At 35.6% G+C, this 25104-nt stretch overlaps 1 protein-coding gene across 1 annotated transcript; it reads right to left on the bottom strand.

Moving 5' to 3' along the window:
• Positions 1–19276: 19276 nt before the first annotated feature.
• On the bottom strand, positions 19277–19897 carry LOC125816998 (21 kDa protein-like). The gene has a single exon (XM_049496618.1). The coding sequence runs from the start codon at positions 19895–19897 to the stop codon at positions 19277–19279; it is 621 nt and encodes a 206-aa protein (XP_049352575.1).
• Between the last annotated feature and the right edge of the window lie 5207 nt (positions 19898–25104).

Genomic DNA, 25104 nt, shown 5'->3' with positions numbered 1-25104 from the left:
AATTTATATTTTTATTTGGATTAAAAAATTTAGTGCAAATTCTTTAACTTTTAAAGTATTTGTATTTTTTAACATGAAATACATGTGCATTGCACGTGCACGAGATATTTTAGAAAGAATAAATAATTTCAAAATGTATGTCTTTTAAAACTCATTAATAAAAATAAACATAAATCATTGGATAAAATATATCACAAAAAAAGTGGTGGAAAGAATCCAAATTCAAATTCAATACAAGGGATAAGTGTAGAGTTTGCATGATACAAGGGGTGTAACATAAAAGTTATAGACCAGACAATAATCACTAAAGTATTTGTATTTTTTAACATGAAATACATGTGCATTGCACGTGCACAAGATATTTTAGAAAGAATAAATAATTTCAAACTGTATATCTTTTAAAACTCATTAATAAAAATAAACATAAATCATTGGATAAAATATATCACAAAAAAAGTGGTGGAAAGAATCCAAATTCAAATTCAATACAAGGGATAAGTGTAGAGTTTGCATGATACAAGGGGTGTACAGTTTTAAAAAGGTAAAAAGAAAAATACCTCTCTAGTATCTATATTCCCTCACTAAAGTCTTACCTTTTTATAGTCAAGTCTATATATATATATATATATATATATATATCACCAAAAGCATCTTTTCTCTATATAAGAAACCTCCACCCCCATCCATCCACACCAATCTAAATTTTTCTTATTTTCATTCAAAGGAGTTCATATCCCAACACCAACAACAAGAGCATAATGATTAAAGGAAATTTAAGAGAGTTGATGGTCATTGACAACAAAAAAAGTGGTGAAATAGTCCAAAATCAAATTCATCATGACCAAGTTAAAGAAACAAACATGACTAGTAGTGCAACCACCAAAACATATTACATGTTTCTTTTAGGAATTAACTACATGGTACTTTTTGTTGGTTCAATTTCATCATTTCTACTATCAAAATTCTACTTTAATCACAAATGTTCTAAAACCAAGCTAATGGAATGTAGATGCAGGGTATATGAGGACCAGAAAATGTTGCTGTAGAAAAGGGGTAAAGAGACTTTCTCGACAACAAGGTGATTTAAGTGTATTTCTTTCACTTTTGCAGATAGTTGGTTGTTTCTCATCATGAGAATGCATATAATTGCTTTGAAACTAAATTATACAATTCAATAACATAGGAAAGTGTGAGGTATGATATAGGTTCACAAGTTCAAAAAGTATGAGTGAAGAGGATATGAATAAAGGAGAGTAAGGGATGTTAATATAATGAGGAATTTGCATAATAAAGTATCTTTAAGTTTTATATGAACATAGTGTTATTATTTAATTTTTTTCATTGTGAATTTTAAGCATACATGTTGAAACAAGATGTTTCTAATATAGTAGTAAAGTAAAGTAATAAGAACGTAAGGTTATTATTTAATTTTATTCATTGGAAATTGCTTACCTTTTCCCATTATTTAGATCTTGAGTAGCAGCTAGCTTCAGGTGTCAATTGATTTCAAATGTAAGATAGTTGAATTTCAAATGTAAGATGGTTTGATCAAACATCTATTTCATGTTGGGCTCGTGCTTGCACGGGCCATCTTGAAACAAAATGTTTTTAATATAGTAATAAATAAAATTCAAAGTAGATATTCCTGCGTGAATCTCAACAATTACTTGTTCTGATTCTACATATAAATTGTTTTGAACAAAAAGCATACTTTTGGGTGGAATATTCACATTATGTTGAATATCTTCACTCTCAATAGTTATATACAAGTCTAAAAAACATACATGTCGAATGAATCAAGTCTTATCGAATTTTATTTATTAATATATATAATCACCAAAAGTATCTTTTCTCTATATAAAAAACCCCCACTCCCTTCCATCCAAACTAATCTAAATTTTCATATTTTCATTCAATGGAGTTCATATCCCAACACCAACAACAAGAACATGATAATCAAAAAGGAAATTTAAGAGAGTGGATGATCATTGACAGTAAAAAAAGTTGCATATTTCAAATCCAAATTCATCATGACCAAATTGAAGATGCAAACATGACTTGTAGTGCAACCACAAAAAAATGTTATATGTTTCTTCTAGGAATTAACTACATGTTACTTTTGGTTGGTTCAATTTAATTATCTCTACTCTCAAAATTTTACTTTAATTACAAAGGTGATTATATCTTAATTTCACTTGCCAGTGATTTTATTAATTATTTTTGTATATTATGTCCAAGATAATTATTATAAATTTCATCATGTTTGATTCGTCGAATATGTTCTTGCATAATTGGATCAAATTCGGCAATCATTTCAATAGGATTTAAGAAGTTTTCGTTATTTTCTGGGATATGGGTTTGAAAAATACCCCAACTTTGGTCGGATTTGCTGTTGCGATATTAAACTTTCATAAGGACCTATTACCTCCCTAGACTATTTAATACCGTAATTTTTACCCCCTGAACTATTTAATAGTGTATTTTAAAGGTATATATGTGCCCACGTGGACACATTACTATTTATAATTTTGCATTATTTTTTATGTCCACGTGGGCAAATATATATGTTTAAAACAAAGAGGGTTATCGGGACAGGACCTCCGATCATCCTAACCACTGAAAACTAGAAAGCAAATGACAAATGCAAGGAGGCTCACCAACAGACTCTAAGTGCTCAACCTGATCAACGAGGCGCTGGATGTTGATCCTGGTTACATGTGTCTGCATCATAAGACGATGCAGGCCAACTGGCATCAACACATTAAATGTACGCGTATGCGAGTTGGAATGCTAAACACAACTTAAGCTTGAAAAAAGATTTGAAAGGAACACTTACCTTGGCTTTACTCAGCTTCTGAATAACTTAACTCAATATAAAGCAATAAACATATGCAATATATAGAAAGCTTGTAAAACAGTGGAAAACAACTTAGTTCGTTAAAGAAAAATACAATAAAAACTCAACTTTACTTATATAATAAAGTAATATAGTTTCTGTAGGATTTTCTATAACCGACAACCACCACTATGAGCCTAAGTTGTGATACAACGTCTTGCCCACGCTGCTAGAAATGTCCTATACTTTGCCGTCATATAGAACACTTAACTAAGTGGATCCACTAGTCTATGCTAAAAGCATCTTAATGGGTCATCTAAAAAGTATGATCCTTTACTACCCATGATGACTACATGGTTTATGGAAATTTGAGTTAATATGAACTCGCATCCCCATATCGGTGTTCAATACTACTCCCAAAATATACTTAGCTCATATGTTTTTAAAACAAAATTTCTTTCTTTGATTTGAGATAATTACTCAAATCATAGTTTAAAAGCTCTCTTGGAATCGATGTTCCCTTTATTGTTCAAATGTGAAAACATTTTAAACTCTTGGGAATACTTAGTTCCCTTATAACTTTTGGAGAAATGAACTCAACTATTTACTCTTTGCTTAATTTAAAACTTAAGTCTTAGAACAAAGTTAAAACGTTTGTGAAAGATTTTTGAGAAACTTTAATGAATTTCTCTTGAGTTGCTTCTTAACTTCTAAACTTGACTCTTAATTTCCTTGAATTGAATTATGGATTCAATGATTGTGATTTGTGATAGGAAAGATCGCATGATGTTTAGGATTGTTTTAGATAGCTAAACATGAGAAAAGATCAAAATTCCACTGTCTGAGGGTGAGTCCGCGACGCGGAGAGGTAATTAAATTTTGGTCGAGAAAATAATTTTTGAGGTAGAACGGTCCGTGATCGCTCCGCGACACGAAGGTATTTTTCCCAAATCTGGGGAGCAGGTCCGCAACGCGGAGCCAGTGCCCAGATTTGCCCGACTAAATTTCTTCTTCGTTTTCAGCCCCAATTCTCCCAAACTCGATTCTTTTTCCCAAATTCTTTTTAGAAACAGATACCCAACAAATGTACCTAAGAACCTAACTCCAACAACTCTATAATTTGACGTAATGATCTCAGAAACTTCTCAATTTCAGCCCAACTCAAGAACAATATCAATTTCAAGAATAGATATCAAGAACATCAACTTTCAAACTCTTTTAGGAAGAATTCACACTGAAATAAACATGTTTGGCACGTGGGTGAATGAACCCAACGTTATGAAAGACTCACATACCTCGTAGGGATCACCCCTTGATGAGATCCACAAGTTAAACTCGACGATCTTGACGAATCTTGATTTCTCTTCTCCTTTCTCCTCTTTTCTCTTTTCTCCAAGCCCTAGCGTGAAACTTCAACTTTTCTAAACTGACTAAAATCTGATTTTCCCCCAATTAACTCCCAAAAACGAATTAGAATAATTAGGTAAGGAAAAGACTAAATTACCCTTCAAAAACCTGGATTAGACTTTTCTTATTCCAACAGCCCAACTTCCAAAGGGCATAACTCACTCATACAAACTCAGAATCGCGCAAACTCAGTGGCGTTGGAAAGGTTATTCCAAGAGCTTCCCAACCATATTTGAAAATACACCTAACTCATCTTGATATAGGATTTATGGCCATTTGAAGTTGACCAAAAACTCAACTAACATATTTCACAATTTTCCAGATTTTCATATACTTTCCAAAAATATTATTTCCCCCAACTTTTAACTCTTTCCTAGTTATTTCAATTTGAGAGATGCTACAATCCACTACAATTTTTTTGATTTAATTTTGACATTATTTTCCAAAAAAATTCAAGAGCACCTTTTTCAGATTTTATCATGTTATTGAGTTTTCTTTCTTTTAAGTTCTGAATGACCAAATTCATATTTTCTAGTTGACATATTAAAATTATAACAAATATTTTAAACACTATCTACAATATTAAATAAAATTATAATAAACATAAGACACAAAACAAAAATAATATTAGAAATTAGAATGATATTACTCTATTCAAGAACTATAAAGACTTGATTTACAAACAAATTTGGGCTGCTACATTATATTTTTTCAAAATTTAAAACATAAACTATGTTCTTTCCAACAAATAAATTCTTAAGCTTTGAATAAGAGAGAGAGCATGGAAGATTAGAAAAGAGAAAGAGAGAAGGAATAGAAGAGAGAACAAGGTAAACAAAAGTACACATTACTTTTTGTTGAAAAGGTAATAAAAAGTGAATACTCATATCCAGTTCACATGATTAATCCGTTTGGAATTGGATTCCTAGTTCTAATTTTTTTTGAGTCTAGTCCTAACTAATAAACTAAAAAAATAGGGCCACTTATAATTGGGGGCCTAAAGTCAAAGACTTTTCTTCAACACATGTCAGTCGCCTCTGATTATAATTTAATAAATTTTCACATATATTTGTGTTCGTGTTGAAAATATTAAAGTAAAATAAATTTGATATCTTTTATTTCTTTCATGAGACTCCTAACCAAGATAATCATTTTTCATTCTACAACTCAAATTTTTTTTGTATCTATTTCGTGTTTTCCCCCTTCTACAGTATATATTATGAATCAAGTCTTAAAAATGTGTATGTTATACTTGTTTTGTTTTTTTTATATACTTTCTCTCTATTAGACTTCTTTAATTTATTTTTTATATAAATTTTATATTTTTATTTGGACTAAATAATTTATTGCAAATTCTTGAACTTTTAAAGTATTTATATTTTTATAATAAGAAATACATGTGCATTGCACGTGTACGAGATCTAGTATTTCAGAAACAACAATTAATTTCAAAATGTTTATCTTTTAAAACTCATTAATAATAAATAAACATAAATCATTTGATATATATCACAAAAAAAGTGGTAGAAAGAATCCAAACCCAAATTCAATACAAGGGATAAGTGTAGAGTTTGCATAATACAAGCGCTGTAGACTTTTAAAAACGTAAAAAAAAAAAATAGTTCTCTAGTAATTATATTTCCTCATTAAAGTCTTACATTTAAGAAACCTCCACCCACATCCATCCGCATCAATCTAAATTTTTCTTATTTTCATTCAATCGAGTTCATATCCCAACACCAACAACAAGAACATGATGATCAGAAAGAAAATTTAAGAGAGTTGATGATTATTGACAACAAAAAAAGTGGTGAAATAGTCCAAATTCAAATTCATCATGACCAAGTTGAAGAAACAAACATGACTAGTAGTGCAACCACTAAAAAATATTACATGTTTCTTTAAGGAATTAACTACATGTTACTTTTTGTTGATTCAATTTCTTCATCTATACTCTCAAAATTCTACTTTAATCACAAAGGTGATAGTAGATTGGTTTCTAATTGGGTCCAATCTGTTGGATTCCCTCTTCTCCTTCTCCCTATTTATTGACCTTTTTATAAGTACCTGAAAATATCATCTAGAACATTTCGGAACAAATCAAATATGAAAATCGATTATAAAATTAACATGTTTCAGACATGTTGATATTATCAAATCAACAATATGATATCATCTTGATCGTAATTTAACTGTGGTCAAACCTATTTTTTAACTTGACTAGAAATTGATTGAAAGGTCCAAGTCACACCTGAGCCCCTTGGGACACATCGAAACCATCCAACCGAGTCAAAAATCACATTTTGCATTTAATAAAATTATCGAAATTCCATTTCAAGCTCATCTTCCTCAAATGTTGACTTAAGTTAAACTTATCAACTTTACAAACAAAAAAAATGCTTTCAAAACTCACCTAACAACCTCAAAAATCGTGTTATCCATCCCCACAAACCATAAATACCACACTAAAACTACGTATAAGAACGGATAAACATGAAAAACACTCAAAAATCACAAAACGGCTATGTGGGTTGTTACACAGTATCAACTACTAGTTCTAGACACGTGTATCTCAAATAATTTTATAGATGATTTACATAATCATCTAATATTATTGCAACACATACTAAGTAATAAGACTTCGCGTCATTAGGGAAAAAAGGAGAAAATAAGACTTCGCGTCATTAAGTTCTGCCCTCCGTCCATCCCGCTCTGGCGCTCCCATCCCACTGGGGTGCCGCCGCCTTAGCGGCATCACCCCTTTCTGGCGGGACAATGGGGCCCAGTTACTCACGACGTTTTGCCCTTCATAAGTAACTACGGTTCGGGTCGTTACATAATATTTTTTCAATTTCTACTACCTTCATTAACTAATTTATTATTCTTTGCATTATAGGTCGTATTAAATAACTTACAACAAAAATAAGATTTCTTATTCAAATCTTTGGAATAAATTAACCATCTTCTTTCATGTCTTTCTCCACTTGTCAGCTTTTGAAAATAAAATGTAGTAGAAAAGTGCCTTACAAATTATCCTTTAGAAAACATCATATGTCTGTAATTCTAATTGGTCCCTTTTCTACTAATAAGTCTCTTAACTTTGTATCAACAATATTTAATTGACTAGGATCACAGATACTTTTAGAAGTATGATTATTTAATTTATTTATAAGTTTTTGATTTTCTTGGGAATCGACATCCGATTTTTCACTAATTTCCTTTCCTTCTTGTTCTTTTTGGATGTTATCATTAATCATTAACTCAGCTTCAACTAAGTTAGTAATTTGTTCTTCTAAATAGCATCCCCTACATTTTTTTAATTTCATTTTGGCATTATTTTTCAAAAAATTATCAAGAGCACTGATGTGTCCACAAATTGGACTCATTTAGGTCTAAATTTCGATAGAATTATTGTCCTCAAATACATATTTTGTCTCAATATCTGATAAAAACCCTTAAGTTTCAGGTATTTGGAGTTGGAGGGAAAGCATGGACACTACTAAGCAAAAAGGAACAAAGGCAGCTGAAAGAACGAAATGAAGATCTGAGAATCGTCGAACCCGTTCGGCAAGTCGCCAAAAGGTCTTATCCTCGCCTTTTGTTGCAGTGTGCTAAGCCCTAAAAGAAAAGATCAAATCGGCGGTGAAAAGGAGCAGTCGGCTTGTGAATATGGGTTTGATTATATGTTGGGTATTGCTTGTTGATGATTTATTTGTTGTTTAGATGTGATTTCGTTTATTAGTTGTGGTGGAACTTAGTGAAATTGTAGTTGCAAATACGATTTCACCTTTGTATTTTCAGCTTGCTCGAGATAGAGAGGTCTTAAAACTAAGACTACTAAATTAATGGCCGGTGGGATTGGGTAAACATGAGGTTCAACTCGAGAGATTGAACCTTAGTCCTTCTCCAACACACTCAGCTCGAGAGAGTGAGTGGGCTAAGGCGGAGGTTGTTCTTCATGCGGCAACTCGGTGTTCCAGAGAAACCGAGTTGATTCGGAGTAAGTTGCTCGAGAGAGAATTTACCCCCACTATAGTCTAGTCTAGTCACAAATATTCAACAGATTTATTATCAAAAGCATGTACCCAATAATTTAGTTTATCCCGTATTCCTATCACATCCCAAGAATCTTATATCCTTGATTAGTACTCTTTGCATTTTTTTACTGTTTTGCTTACTTGTGACAAACCCCCTTTGTTAATTGACACTCTTATGTCACCCCTAGATTTAACATGTTTATATTCGATAATGTTTTTAGCTATGACTAATTAAAACTTAATTTTATTTTTCTATTAATTCTCAAAACCACTCCCTAGGGACTCGACTCCAACCCTTGGTTGGGTTACTTTACTATTGTACGATCGTAGACACGTGCATTGGAAGTTGTATTTACGCAAACATCAAAATAGCGCCGCTGCTGGGGAGTGGTGTTACTTGAGAATTCTTAGTTTATTATTAGAATTTTACTCTATAGGTAGGTATCAGCGGGGCTTGCGTAATGTAGTTGTAGTTAAGGTTGAAGTAGCGCTTTTTATTTTAGAAGATCTACTGAAGTACCAAAGGGGAACGGGGCTCCCAGGCCGGGACGTCTGGCAGAATGCTTGGCCTCCTGCGCTGGAAGTGAGACCCAAAGAATGAGCTTATGGTGGTTAACTTCTAGCATTAAATAATAGGCATTAGGCATTTTGAGCTGAAAGGAGGCAAGCAAATGAAGGGAGGCATTACGGTCCAACTACAAGAAAAGCAAAGCTTCGTAGACTCGGTCAAGTCACTTATAGAATGCCGATGACTATACCCCCAAAAAGAAGAAGGGAGCTACGTCTGAGTTAAACTTGAAGATGGAAGTCTTCTTGCCTTTCTTGATAGTGAAGTAAGACCAAGCTCATGAGCTTATTATCCTAGGTCGAAACAAGTTGATAGGACCCCATTTTTTACGTCCCTATGTTCCCCCTAGAACGGACTATAAATCGAAGCTCTAAATAATTCATTTTGGAGTCAAAAGAACGGACTTTGCGGTCCTTATAGATCTAATACATTGAAATCCCATCCAATAAAATAGAAGAATTATAAATCTCCAAAATAATAAATAGAAATACCGCAAATAAGTCCATTGTGACAAGCCAGCAAACCGCCCCTTACTCACCTCAACATCTATAAAAAAAAGCTCCTTCTCCTTTTCATTTCATAATAATAAGGTAAGCATCCAACTCTTGATCCAGAGCTACTGTTTCAAGAATCAACTGAGCTCAGGAAGTCAGGTTAAGACATCGACTTTGACAAGAGAGATAAAAACTTGTCTTTAGAAGTAACTCCCACTAAACTAGACTTGTACGCTTTACATGAAAAGTAGAGGCAAGCGGAGTCAAAGGCCGAGCCTCATTGGAATGGAGAGGCCGAAATCCTAATTGGAAGGATAGGGAGAAGGACAAGTATGTGCTTCCTCACGAGCGCCAAAAGCCAAAGGATTCAGAGGGTGGTAGGTCTAAGGATATGCTTTCTCGTATCCTCAATAAAGTTAATGGGTCAGACAAGATCTTAAAAGAGATGAAAGATGATGTGTCGACTTTTAGCCAAACTGTTACCTCCCATTCAGTATCAATCAAGCAGTTGGAGACCCAAATGTGTCAGATGTCGTCTCACGTAAATCCGAGACAGAAAAGGGATTTGCCTAGTGGCAATATGGTCAACCCCAAAAATGAGGTTTGAAGGTGGACTTGTGTCGTGCCACGATGTTAACTAAGGCGCTGTTTGGGAGACAACCTAAAACCATTTATTGCTTTATTTTTCTTTGATAAAATAATGGTGAGTTGATTGTGCAGATGGAAGTGTGGAGAGTGAACGAAAAATGCATATTGGTGAGCTACAACTCCATTCCGCGAATCGCCGAAAGGTTCGGCGATCCTGAACTAGACCCCTGTTACACTCAAGACCAAATTACATTGGAGTCTATAAAACTCGGCAACCTCAGGAAATTATTGGTGAATCCCCGATCATGTCGGCGATCTCTACGGAGACTGCCGTTTGGACTTCCACCATACATGGAGGTTCTGTAAAATTCGGCGAGGCAAATGACTACTTGGCGTTACGCCGAATAGTTTGGCGATCTAGACTAATGTCGCCGAATGGGAAAAAATTGGATAGTTTTTCAAGCCAAAAGTTTAAAAGTTTCAAACTCATTCCCTTTCCTTCACTTTTTCATCTTCCCAAACTCACACCTGCACTCTAGTTTTATATTTCTTGCATTTTTGGAGTATTTTAGTATCGAATTGTGCTACGAGTTGGATTACATTGCTTCCTAGAATCTCAACATCCACTTGATCAGCATAAAAGGTTGGTAATTCAAACCCCGCGTTCATTTTGTCGAAATTGTACTCATTTGCAATCTGTTAATCTTGTTGAATTATGTTGGGCCTCTCTGATTGTATCGAATTGCTTAATTGCTTATTCATAATCGATTACTCTTGCTTGAATGGTGAAATCCCGCTTTCTAGTGCATTAAGATAAATTAATTTGCAATAGGGAGTGCTTTTATGTTACGGGTCTTAGTCGAATTTGTGTTGTAGGAGCTTAAATTGCATTTTCGGGGATTGCAGGGATTATTTCAAGAATTTAGGTTGATAATAGGCACGAAGAGTCATTTCGGTGAGCTGAGATGAGCTCGCCGAACCACTCAGTGGTTTGCGTAGTTTCCCTACCTCACCTTTGATATCATGATTTATGTGTGGTGGCTTCTGTACCATTCGGCGAGAAGCATGAGGTCGCCAAAAGTACTTAGCGACTCACCGAAAGTCTTCTTGTTCGCCTTTTGTTTTCACCCCTGACCTCTTCTGCACGGTAACTTTTGGCGCACACCCCTTTGTTCGCCGAAAGTATTCGGCGACTCGCCAAATGGACTGCTAAGTCTGCCTGCAGCTGATGGTCTTCAGTTTCCTTGTCAAATATTTTCTAACTTTATCTCAAGGCTTTGCAGACATGGCAAGACCAAAAGTTGCAGGAAGTAATATGCCACCCCGACATATAAAGGCACAAAAATCCAGAAGAGATGCATGGACGACAGATCACTCTAAAGCAAGGAGCGAGAACAAGAAAGCCAATTCCAGTAGGAGGATTTCCATTGACCCTAATGTCCCTTCGTGGGCTCGAGGGTTCATTAACGCGATACATGCCTTTGGAGCAGCTCACGATTTGGACAATATGGCTAAGGCTAATATCGTTGTAGCAACTGAGGCAAACACAAACAATGAAAACCAGAGTCAGAATGATAACATTCCGGGCACTAATGCCAGACAGATAGAGCAACTGCTTAGACAGGATCCCCTCTTTACCTCCCTCTCTATCTTTATTTATTTTACCTTTCGAATTTTGTGTTATTTGCATTTGAGGACAAATGTTTTTTTTGTGGTGGGGTGAGGCCCACCTTGTGCTATTTGTGAATCGTGTTTTGTTTGAGTATTTGAGTTGTGAGCTATAATATTGTGGTAAAGACTGCTTTCGTGGAAGGTTTGAGCTTTTGGCTCCGTGTTTTAAATTGCAAAATGATTTTGAAACTTCCAAAAAATTTCTGCCACCCCTTCTGTGTTGAATGTGGTTGTTCCTTCGCAAATTTGAGTATCAGTTCCGATCAATACCGATGACTTGGAAAGTGCTTATAATCGAACAAACATGAATGTGCGGCTACAATGAGGCCAAATGAAGTTGCATAGACAATATGTGAACTCTTTACATCTCGTTGTGACTAGCCAATGATCAAATCGAGTCTCTTGTTATGATTGTTGCACACTAGCGAAAGTGTGGAGTCTTATTTGACTTATAGTGTCAATGCCTAGTGTGATGAGCTTACCTATGAACTATGTATGATGGATCCTATAATTTGCCCCGTTGGTCCGGTCAACTAAGTGATGTTATCTCTTGATATGATCTTAGGCAACTTCTAAGAGTGTGAGCCAATTTGACATATACCTCTTTTAGGGCCTACCTTGTGAGTGTGTTAACCGCTTTTGAACACCCCTTGTGACTTACCTTTCTTTGGAAGAAACTTGATGAAAACTAGACCTCTCTTAATCCACTACCTATAATCCTCTTGATTTGTGGTTGATTGAATAGCCAACTTAGGTTAAAAGCCTAAGTTGGGGGTGTGGTGAAAAGAAAAGGGAAAGTCAAGAAGTGCAAGGAAAGTCCTTTAATCGATGGTGTTGAGAAAAATGAAATCCCTCCTTATATGAAAAAAAAGTTGTGGAATAAAGTACAAAAGAAATGGGGTTTCCAAACAATCCATGGAGAGTGAATAATAGGATGACTTATGAGCACTAAAGAGAATGATGAAGGAAAGGGAAATGAAGTGTTGTGAACACCACATTTCAGGAGGATGAAAGTCACTGAGCCTAAATGACCATACCTTTGCACTCAGCCCCATTACAAGCCTTGAAAAGTCATTTTTGATCTTGAGTGAGCTGAAGCAAGTGTTGATTGTTTCAGGTATTTGGAGTTGGAGGGAAAGCATGGACACTACTTAGCAAAAAGGAACAAAGGCAGCTGAAAGAACGAAGAAATGAAGATCTGAGAATCACCAAACTCGTTCGGCGAGTCGCCAAAAGGTCTTATCCTCGCTTTTTGTTCCAGTGTGCTAAGCCCTGAAAGAAATGATCAAATCGGTAGTGAAAAAGAGCAGTCGGCGTGTCACCGAGAAGTTCTGCGAAGCAGTACTATGTCGCCAAATGATCCAAAACACGTCGATGCTGAAGGATAAAGCAAGACGGCGATGAAACCTACCAAAGGGCGAATCGCCGAGTCAATCGGCGATCCCGACAAATGATGCCGAATGATCCACTACAACACAGATTTTTGAAAACTATAAATACTCGTTGAGATTTGTAGCATAATATCAGATTTTTAACATCAAATTTTTAATATAGAATTTTTAACATAGAATTTTAAGTTCTAAGTTTGGAGAGGGTTTTGAAGAACTTGATGATTCAAAGGGTTTCAACTCCAAGAATTTGGACTTGGGTCTTGTGGATTCTTCACTCTTTGCTTGTTTTGATACTTAAATCTTCATACCCATTTGAATGCAAACTCATATCAGTATAAATTTCTATCTCTTTTACATGTCTAGCTAAAACCCCAATTCTTGGGTTGTGATTTTGTGAATATAGGTTAGATTATCTGTTGGGTCTTGCTTGTTGATAATTTATTTGTTGTTTAGATGAGATTTCGTTTAGTAGTTGTGCTGGAACTTGATGAAATTGTAGTTGCAAATACGATTTCACCTTTGTGTTTTCAGCTTGCGAGAGAGAGAGGTCGTAAAACTAAGACTACTATATTGATGGCTGGTGGGATTAGGTCGACATGAGGTTCAGCTCAAGAGAGTGAGCCCTAGTCCTTCTCCCACACACTCAGCTCGAGAGAGTGAGTGGGCTAAGGCGGAGGTTGTTCTTCATGCGGCAACTCGGTGTTCCAGAGAAACCGAGTTGATTCGGAGTAAGTTGCTCGAGAGAGAATTTACCCCCACTATAGTCTAGTCTAGTCACAAATATTCAACAGATTTATTATCAAAAGTATGTACCCAATAATTTAGTTTATCCCGTATCCCTATCACATCCCAAGAATCTTATATCCTTGATTAGTACTCTTTGCATTTTTTTACTGTTTTTGCTTACTTGTGACAAATCCCCATTGTTAATTGACACTCTTGTGTCACCCCTTAGATTTAACATGTTTATATTCGATAATGTTTTTACCTATGACAAATTCAAACATAATTGTATTTTTTTATTAATTCTCAAAATCACTCCCTTGGGACTCGACCCCAACCCTTGGTTGGGTTACTTTACTATTGTACAATCGTAGACACTTTCATTGGAAGGTGTATCTTGATTACACAAACATCAAAATGGCGTCGCTGTCGGGGAGTGGTGTTACTTGAGAGTTCTTAGTTTAGTAAAAATTTTGTTCTTCTTTGTTGTAGTTCACTTACTTATTTTTCAGTTTTGTTTCTGCTGTTTGTGTTAAAAACAGAAATAATGAGTGTTAATGGCAGCAACGGCACCCAGGTGGGCCACCAAGACGACATTGGAAATCTCAACAATGTCCAAGATCCCAACATTAATGACCCCCATATCATGGGAGGTATTGGGGCCATCTGTTTACCTCCAGCCGATGGAAATGCAGTGTTCCACATAATGAGCACTATGTTGCAACTCTAGCAACTAAAGGGACTTTTCAGTGGATTGGCTCATGAGGATCCTCACGAGCATCTTCGAAACTTCGTGGATGTGTGCGGACCATTCTCTTACAAAAACATCTCTCAGGAGTCAGTTCGGTTAAGGCTATTCCCTTTCTCGTTGATGGGAGAGGCGTGCAAGTGGCTGGTAGAGTTGCCTCACGAATCCATCACTTCTTGGGAGGAATTGGTAACCGCATTTAATGTGCAATTTTTCCCTCCTTCGAAGATGATGACTCTTCGGGATAGTATCCAAAGATTTAAGCGTTTGGAGGGCGAGCCAATCCATAAGACTTGGCTGCGATTTAAAAAGTTGGTACTACAATGCCCGACTCATGGTCTGCCCGACAATGTCTTGCTACAGTATTTTTACCGAAGCCTGGATTCGATAAACAAAGGTGTCACTGATCAACTTTCACCTAGAGGCTTGATGCAGCAACTATATGCAGTAGCAGCCCAACTCTTAGATGGCATGACGACCATCAATAGGGCATGGTACACTCGTGAAGACCAAGTCTCCCCTCTCACATCCAAGCTATCCAAGGAGTAGATGGAAAAAGATAATGAGAGAGACCAAAACATGGCCAAGATCATAACACAACTTGACATTTTATCTAAAAATGTCATGGGGGCTGCTACGCGTGGTGTCAACGCTATGGGGGTTGGGTGTGTAAATCCTGAGGAGGCGAAATTTGAAGCCTTGTATAATGAGGAAGTGAACTTCCTAGCCAACCAAGGCAGTGGTTATCGTTCATACTACCCAAGGAAGGGTGGTAACCAAGGTTGGGCTAGAGATGAAGGATGGAAGTATCATGAATGGAGAGACCGAAATCCTAATTGGAAGGATGGGGAGAAGGACAGGTATGTGCCTCCCCACGAGCACCAAAAGCCAAAGGATTCAGAGGGTGGTAGGTCTGAGGATATGCTTTCTCGTATCCTCAATAAAGTTGAAGGGTCAGACAAGATCTTGAAAGAGATGACAGAGAATGTGTCAACACTTAGCCAAACCATTACCTCCCATTCAGTATCAATCAAGCAGCTGGAGACCCAAATGGGTCAGATGTGGTCTCACCTAAATCTGAGACAGAAAGGGGGTTTCCCTAGTGACACTATGGTCAACCCCAAAAATGAGGTTTGAACGTGGACTTGCGTCGTGCTATGACATTAACTAAGGCACTGTTTGGGAGGAAACCGAAAACCATTTATTGCTTTATTTTGCTTTGATAAAATAATGGTGTGTTGATTGTGCAGATGGAAGTGTGGAGAGTGAATGAAAAGTGCAGATTGGTGAGTTACAGGTCCATTCCGCGAATCGCCGATGGGCTCGGCAACCCGAAGCAGACCGTCGTTAGACTCAAGACCAATTTGCATTGGCGTCTATAAAACTCGGCGATCTCAGGAAATTATTGGCGAATCGCCGATCATGTCGCGATCTCAACGGAGACCGCCGTTTGGACTCCTACCATACATAGAGGTTCTGTAAAATTCGGCGAGGCAAATGACTACTTGACGTTACGTCGAATAGTTCAGCGATCGGGACTAATGTCGCCGAATGGGCAAAAACTGGACAGTTTTTCAAGCCAAAGGTTTAAAAGTTTCAAACTCATTCCCTTTCCCTTACTTTTTCATCTTCCCAAACTCACACCTGCACTCTAGTTTTACATTTCTTGCATTTTTGGAGTATTTTTAGTATTGAATTGTGCTACGAGTTGGATTACATTGCTTCCTAGCATCAACATCCATTTGATCGGCATAAAAGGTTGGTACTTCAAACCCCGCGTTCATTTTTTCAAAATTTTACTCATTTGCAATCTGTTAATCTTGTTGAATTTTGTTAGGCCTCTCTGATTGGATCGGATTTCTTAATTGCCTATTCCTAATTGATAACTCTTGTTTGAATAGTGAAATCCCGCATTCTAGTGCGTTAAGTTAATTTAATTTGCAATAGGGAGTGCTTTTATGTTACGGGTCTTAATTGGATTTGTGTTATTGGAGTTTAAATTGTGTTTTCGGGGGTTGCGGGGCTGATTTTAAGAAGTTGGGTTAATAATAGGCACGACCAGTCATTTCGGCGAGCTGAGACGAGCTCGCCGAACCACTCAGCGGTTTTTCTAGTTGCCCTACCTCGCCTTTGATATCATGTTTTATGTGTTGTGGCTTCTGTACCTTTCGGCGAGAAGCATGACGTTGCCAAAAGCACTCGGCGAAAATGAAATTTCATCGATAAAAATTTGACAGTGCCCCCGCGTCGCGGAGCTAGTCCCCAAATTTGGGAAAAGTCGTTTCGCGTCGCGGAGTGGTCACGGACCGTTCTACCTCAAAAGTTATTTTCAAAACCAAAATTTAAATGCTTCTCAGCGTCATGAACCCACTCTCAACTATTGATTTTTGGTCTTTTCTCATGTTTAATTATCTAAATTTGTTCCTAAACATCATGAGATCCTTGCTATCACAAATCACGATCCTTGAATCCATAAATTCAATTCAAGGAAAGTTAAGAGTCAAGCAAGAGAAGTCAAGAGTCAAGTTAAGAGAAGTTCATAAAGTTTTCCAAAAGTCTTTTGCAAACGTTTCAACTTTGTTTTAAGACTTAAGTTTTGAGTTCAGTAAAGAGTAACGTTGAAGTTCATTTCTTCAAAAGTATATGGGGGCTATGTATTCCCAAAGGGTTTAAAATATTTTCGCATTTAAACAAGAAAGGAAACCTCAATTTCCAAGGAGCCTTCGTGCTAGTTTTCAGAAAATAGTAGACGCTTTCTAAATGAAGCAAGAGAGGAAACTTTGATTTTCAAGATAGCCTTTAAGCTAAGTTTTTGAGAACTAATCTCAAATCACAGAAAGAAGTATGTTTTTACACATAAGATCTAATATTATATTTTTGGGAGTAGTATTGAGCACCGATATGGAGGAGAGTATAGATAACTCACAGCCTCATAAACCATATAGCCACTATGAGTAGAAAAGGGTCATACTTTTTAGATGATTCCTTTAGTGCTTTTTAGCATAGATTAGTGGATCCACTTCGTGAGTTAGGTTCTATACCCTCGGCAAGGTATAGGACGGTCCTTGGTAGCATGAGGTAAAACGATGTATCATTACTATAGCTCTTAAGTGATGGTTGTCGGTTGGAGAAACTCCCACATCAGTATTTTGTATTTTTATATACAAACAGAGTTCATATTGTATCTTTGCATACATACATAGTTATTATTGTATTTCTAAATACACAGAGTTGACATCATGTTTTAAATAGTTTTTCCTTATATTGCACTTGTTTTTAAACTGCTTTAAATTAAAATGAGTTCAGTTATGTTGAATTGAGTTGAACCAGGTAAGTTCTTCAGTTCCTTTCAGATTCTTTTCAAGCTTAAGTTGTGTTTAGCATTCCAACTCGCATACTTGTACATACAATGTATTGGTGCCAGTTGGCCTGCATCGTCTTATGATGTAGACGCAGGTAACTAGGATCAACATCTAGCGTATCGTTGATCTAGTTGAGCTTCAGAGTTGTTGGTGAGCCTCCTTGCATTCCAGAGGATCCCTTTTTTTCATTATTTTATCATTTTAGTTCATTAGGATGTCGTGGGCCTGTTCCGACATCCATCTTAGTTGTTTTAGAGGCTTCATAGATAGTCAGTCAAATGTTAGTTCATTCGTCATCATTTTGTTATTGGCTTATATTCAGATTTGAGTTGCTATTTTGGCTAAGTTAAATGTTTATTTTTAAAACATTATGAGTTTAGTTTTAGACAGTTGAGTTATTTAGCATATGAATCCTTTTCTTAATGCTTAAAGTCTTCCGCTGACTAAGTATGTCAGGTCAAGGGTTTGCTTGGGGCCAACAATGATTTTCGAGTTCCGACCACGTCCAGGGTGTAGGCTCGGGGCGTGATAGAAATAGTTCAAATCTAAATTCATCATGACCAAGTTGAAGAAACAAACATGACTAGTAGTGCCACCACTACAAATTTTTACATGTTTCTTCTAGGAATTAACAATATGTTACATTTTGTTGGTTCAATTTCATAATCTCTGCTCTCAAAATTCTACTTTAATCACAAAGGTGATAGTAGAAGGATTTCTACTTGGGTCCAATCTGCTGGATTCCCTCCTCTCCTTCTCCCTATTTATTTACCTTTTTATAAGTGCCTGAAAATATCATCTAGAATATTCCGGACATAAACCAAATATGCAAATTGATTATAAATTAACATGTTTCAAACATGTTGAAATTATCAAATCAGTGATATGATATCATTTTGATCGAAAGTTAACTGTGGTCAATCTTATTCTTTAACTTTACTAGAAATATATCAGAAGGTCCAAGTCACACCTGAGCCATTTGGGACCCATACAAACCATCCACCCGAGTCAAAAACACATTTTGAATCTAATAAAAGTATCAGAATTTCATTTCAACCTCATCTTCCTCAAACGTTGACTTTAAGTAAACTTATCAACTTTCCAAACAGAAAAAACTCTTTTAAAACTCACCCAATAATCTCAAAAATTGCGTCATCCATCCCCACAAACCATAAATACCACACTAAAACTACGTATGAGAAGGGATAAAACATAGAAAACACTCAAAAATCACAAAATGACTATGTGGATCGTTACACCGTATCAACTATTATTGAAACTAGTCACCTGAAAAATAATTAATATGCTACAACATATAAAATTACACCGACAATAATAAAGGTTGTATACACCATTAAACAAGCCATAAAATCAATGAATAATTAATTGACCAATACATACCATATGTGACAAGACTACATCATTAATATTTATTTATTTTCATAGCTAGCCTAGCCATGATGAGAAGAGTTATATCTAGAAGCAAATCCATTAAACAAAGCCAAAGCATTGCTAGTAACTTGTGCAACATTAAGAACCTTAGCTTTAATTGTAGCCTTCACTTTACCACAATTGGAATGGCCTGAATTTAGACCATTCAAGCAAGTGTAAGCATCAGTTAATACTGTACTAAGCCAAGTTTGAACATTGCTTTGATGCCATACAAACTCTTCTTGCCCATCTAAATTCAAATTTTGAAGCTCTATTACAGAGTTTGTGAGTTGGGAAATGCCATCATTGATTTCATTTAAGCATTCTTTTATTGCTTGATGATCCTTAGCCTTCATTTTCTTATTATGCTCCTTGAGGACATTTTTTATGTAAGTTTTTGTATGTATAGCCCTAACTAGGCTTACTTTCAAGGCAGCATGAACTATTTCTTGAGGATCTTGTGATGTAGGATTCACATAGTTGGATAGAAATGTCACACAAGGTTCCGGATAACGAGTTTTTCTGCACTGAGTCTCCACAAAGGTAGGGAGGCGTGGATGCAGTCGACCAGTACTAGTACTCTCGACTGCAACCACTATAGAGAGGATAAGGAGCAAAAGGGAAATGCTAATTTTTCCCATTAAAGTTTAATTTGCGGGCTTCTGAGGAGCAGGAGAAATTGTTGGAATTCTATAAAAGAGTCTCGAGAGAGAAATGCAAGGATGAAAGAACTAAAATCGATGAAGAGAGAATGAGATGATAAAAGAGTTTGTGATGGAAAATATGAAGAGTATGCAAGGTCTTTTATAATAGGGTTTTCACATGCATGATTTGACTTCTTTCATTTAACGTGCGCATATGCAGACTACCATGAGAGTATTACGGTATTAAATGATACTATATTGTCCGTCTATCTGACTCAATTATGTGACACATTTTGAATTTCGATAATCTAACAATTTATATTTTTACCATGAATTGAGACATGGAATATTAGAATCTTTTGAAGTAAATTTACATACTTAGAAACTATTTAAAAAGTACTAAAAGTCACAATAATTGACAATATATATATAAAATATGAAAAAAATATGAAAAAATTGCGGTTAAAGAAAAACTTGTCTAAATCTCAAGGGAATAGTATTCTCACCCTTCTGATTTTGTGAAGATGTTTGATTGAACAAGAATTTTAAGAAATAGGTTTTATGTTCTAAGAAGGGTAGTTCTAGAATAACGGTAAAGTTGTTCTGATCTATAGATAACAGGTTCAAGCCAAATTATTAATGCTTGCATTAGGGACGATCGTCTACATCATACCTCATGGGATGTGACCTTTCCCCAGACCCTGCAATGTGGAATGTTTTGTGCACCATGCTATTCTTCCCTCTCTGTTCTGATATATGTGAAGGTACTTGTCTGATCATGAAGTTTAATAATGTAAGAAAAAAAAATTAAACTTGTGGTCCAAAACAAACCATAGATATTTATGTACTAATTAAGAGTAAAATGAGAGTTTAAAGTTAAATCATTATAAATATATAAAAGTATCAATTTTTTTGGGACTGACTAAAAAAAGTAAAGGTGTCACATAAAATGAGATTGAGGATTAAAAATGTCATTTGAAACTTATGACCTAAGAAAAATCATAAATATTTGTGTGGTAATAAATCATTTCATTAAGGATCTAATAAATATTTAAAAATTAAATTATTACTTTGCCTCTGTTTCAATTTAAGTGTCTTAATTTGACTGGACACAAAATTTAAAATATTATTTTCATAAAAAAGAAACTAACTAAATAAAGAATACCACATGAATCGAAATAAAGAGAGTATGTATTTTATTTTTTTTAGCTGTAAATTGTAATCATCCATCTCATTGACAGAGTACTACTTATATAATAAAATTATATATAATTGGTTTTAGTTATTGCTATAACGTGCAGTAACTTCAGTGAAGCAGTCGTCAGATTTAAGGATATACATTGTTCATTATACAATACTTTGATTTAATAATGATGAACATGTGAAAAGAATGCAAGCTATTCACCCATGCATTTTATTTTGTGGTCATTTAAATTGAATTTTCATAGAATAATTAGAATTGCGCGCAAAAACTGCATGAGGTTATAATCATTTGAAAAGAGAAAATGTTGATGTAGTTTTTCAGAGAGTAAAGATGAATGACAATTGGAGAAAGTAATACAAATTTAAAAGTTAAGATTTGTTATAAGGAAATAGATTTTGTTCATACACTACTTATTAGAAATACCTTGTTTCAACATGTATGCTTAATGTCTATAGATTAAAAAATAAAGATATTTAAGTCTATGAAATTGATGTGTGTTTAGATATGTGTCCTACTGTTGTAGCTAAATAGACACGTAGTACACCCACTTTTAGATTTGCATCCTTAACATTTTTTACATCTTCCATGGTAATAGCTTGAGCAATCACCTTTTGATTGCATTCCTTATTCTATGTTCTTTCTTCTCCAGTGGATTATGAGAACAACCATTGACCACCTTAATTTTGTCACCATTTCACCTTTAGCTTGAGCAATCACCTTTAGCTTTTTCTGTTCAATAATCTTCTCTTTGTTGGACATCGCAGTGTTAAAGTTATGTTTAGAGGTAGAAAAAGATTGCGATGGAGTTATATATTATATATATTTTATGAATTTTAAGTGAATTTGCATTGTTAAAGGAATTGGTAGATAATTATATTATTTCTACATTGGTTACCAATGAAGTCTTATTGTTGGAGGTAGGAGCTTAATTTTGTTTTTTTTTCATAATAATATTCACCAGCGGTACATGTACATAGGGTGCTTCAAGTTTATATGAGATTGAAAATATTACGATTCTCTGTAAATTAGATCAACACGTTGTTACTTCTCTCTTTGCACAATTTAATTTGATTGAGCCTTTTAACAAAGCTATTTTTCATATTGTCCTATTAACAAAGCATATATCTGCTAGTTTTACTTGTTCTATGATTTTTGTGCTGGAGAATTAAGCTAATACTATTAAGATGTAAGAAGCTTTCTAACCATCGGACAATTTGTTGCCTGGAGGATATTTTAAACCAATATCTTTTATAAACAGGTATCATCGGCAGACTTTTTATTTAGTTTCGAATTGGTTATAATTGTTTGAACATGCTATTGGTCTTTAATACTTCGCATAAAATATATTTTAGTAGTTTGATTGAATAAAAGATGCAAAATTTTCTCTTTACCATTTGAATGGACAAGTCAAACCAGAGGTTAACTTTTATTAGCTAATAAGTTAGTAATTCCTCTTTTTTATTGTATCCGTAATTTTATTGGCAAAAAGTTCACACCAACTTACTATGGTCTAGATATAAAAGTATGAAGAAATAATGTCTAAGGTCTAGCCAAAGAATGAAGAAAATGTAACATCTCAGACTTCGAGAAAGGGCTAAAAGGAGAACTTTGGGCAAGTCCACGAATTCAAAATGGACCATGGACCCTTTAGGACATCCTATATAGTCCGTGTAGGGGATGTCGTGAGTGACCGTCCAGGACTGCTCTCGGAGAGGTCACCTAGACGGCGCCCTACACGGCCCGTGGTGACTTGCATGGCCCGTCTAGGGGTCCGTACAAGTCACCCAGTCAAGGAGGTTGCACCCAAGTCAGATATTGAGTGTTGGGGCAACTTCAAACGATCATATCTTTTAGCACAAAATGAATTTGGTGGCTCAAGACCTATCAAATTAAAGGTATTTCAGTCCTCATTCCAACGCCACCAAATTTGCCTAATTAAGAGCTCGGAGTAAAATTGTATGCTCATTTTAGTAAAGCCCTATCGGGCAGGGCAGCATGATGACCCACTAGATGGGCCATCATGCCTTAGACGGCCCGTCAAGCCCCTATTGAAGGTCACCTCGTCAGTTTTAAGTGAGGTTGCACCCCCAAGTCACTGGTAAACGACCACTGACGTCTAAATGGTCCGTGAAGCTCCATACGGACTGTGAAGTCGTATGTAAAGGAGACTTGTCAAACTTAGAGTTCAGGGTCAACTTCAAACAATCATATCTTTCAGCACAAAATAAATTAGGTGGCCTATAACCTATCAAATTAAAGATCTCTGAATTTTATTCCCAATGCCACCGAGTTTTCCTAATCCAAGCTCGGAGTAAAATGTTATGCCCGAAATAGTGAAGCCCTATCGAGCAGAGGATCTTCACTACCCACTTGACGGGCCATTGTGCTCTAGACGGCCCGTGAAGCCTGTCTTGAAGTCACTTCGTCAGCTTTTAAGTTAGGGTTGCATTGGTCTTTTTTCATATGCGTTTGGTACTTAAACTACATCATTGAAGGCTTAAACTACGTCATTTAACTCAGTCTAAGCCTAATAATCTAGTCACAAACTACCTAGAACCCTCTCTCTCCTAAAATCATCCAACTTAGAAAGAAAAGATAGAAAGAGGTGACAGTTTCTCCCAAGAACAAACAGAGGTTTTCTTCAAGTTCAGCATCGAAATCCAAAAGATTTCTCCATAGTTTTTGTCACCAGGTATGTGGGATTTTACTAGTGGGTTCCTTCCATCCATTAGGTCCTTAGAATTCAGTAAGTTCTTCAATTTCTCATAAATTGTTCAAACCCAGGGTTTCCAAAACCTTGGGGATTCATTGAGATTTTAGCTGCTACAGTTTCCACGATCTAAATAACGTGTTTCTTGGAAAATTTGCATAGTCTTGTGTATAGAACTCAGAACCCTAGCTTGTATTAATTATCAGTATTTCATGAATTATACTTACTAGGCAGATGAGTCAGATAATCACTCTTCAGAATTTGAATGTCATATCTTTCAGTATATATATATATATATATATATATGTTGCATTCTCAGATATCATATCAGTATTTTGAGCTACTCAGTATTTCAGTACATTTTAGCTATACATATTTAGTTGGGAGTAGACTTAGCTAGGTTCAGAAGTCCCCTCTGGTGGGCATCAATTTTTAGTGATCAAGCCACAGTCATGCCTTTATACCCCTGTCAAGGTATATTTGATCTTCTCGATGAGGCGTATCCATCAGACTCCATGCTTAGCTCACATGGTTTATGTTGGTTAATAGTAGCTCCCACAGTCATACTCTTATTGCATTGACCATGTTATCAACATTTACTTCAGTAGTCAGTTCAACATGTTATCTTTATGATTAGTAATTAGTCATGGCATCTCAGTTATATTTCAGTACAACCTATTTCCATGTTCAGTTTATATTATTCAGCTTAGTATCTATATCTTGCATGTCCAGTTCATTCAGAGTATTGATGCATACTTTTGTGCTACATCGTTGTATGATGTAGGTTCAGGTGCTCATCATCCAGATCACGCTTAGTTTGACTTTCAGCCCATACTAAACAACTTCAGTGGTGAGTCCTCATAGTTCGAGGACGTTTCTTTATGTTTTTGGTTTAGTTAGCTCATTATTAGTTTTCAATATTATTAGAGTTAGCTGGGGACTTGTCTTAGCAGCTCATCAGTATTAGATGCTTTTAGATATAGTCAATGTTCAGTATTTTTTGGGGTTGCTTCCCATGGATATTCAGATATATTTTTACTTGGAGTCCTTTCAGTTTTGATTCACTTTACAGTGATGCTTCTGCTTACATAGTTATATTTTCGGTATGCTTGTGATATGCCAGACTCAGGGTTATCTTGGGCTCACTTGTGATCCTAGGTTCCGTGTAATATTTAAGATTATACTTTTATGACTTTCGAGTGAGCATGTATTCAATTCATTTCATCTTCATTGATGTGAACTGATTTGTACCTTACATTTTCTCATATTTTGATTGATTTTCTTTCTGAA

Source organism: Solanum verrucosum, unplaced genomic scaffold (genome assembly GCF_900185275.1).
Source record: "Solanum verrucosum unplaced genomic scaffold, falcon-dt-bn FXZP01001237.1, whole genome shotgun sequence".
Lineage (NCBI taxonomy): Eukaryota > Viridiplantae > Streptophyta > Magnoliopsida > Solanales > Solanaceae > Solanum > Solanum verrucosum.
Note: the sequence above shows the minus strand (reverse complement) of the source record. Positions and strands in the feature narration are given on the sequence as shown.

What these genes read in the sequence shown, in the direction of transcription:
- LOC125816998 (XM_049496618.1), bottom strand. Translation starts at nt 19,897, where the DNA reads ATGGGAAAAATTAGCATTTCCCTTTTGCTCCTTATCCTCTCTATAGTG.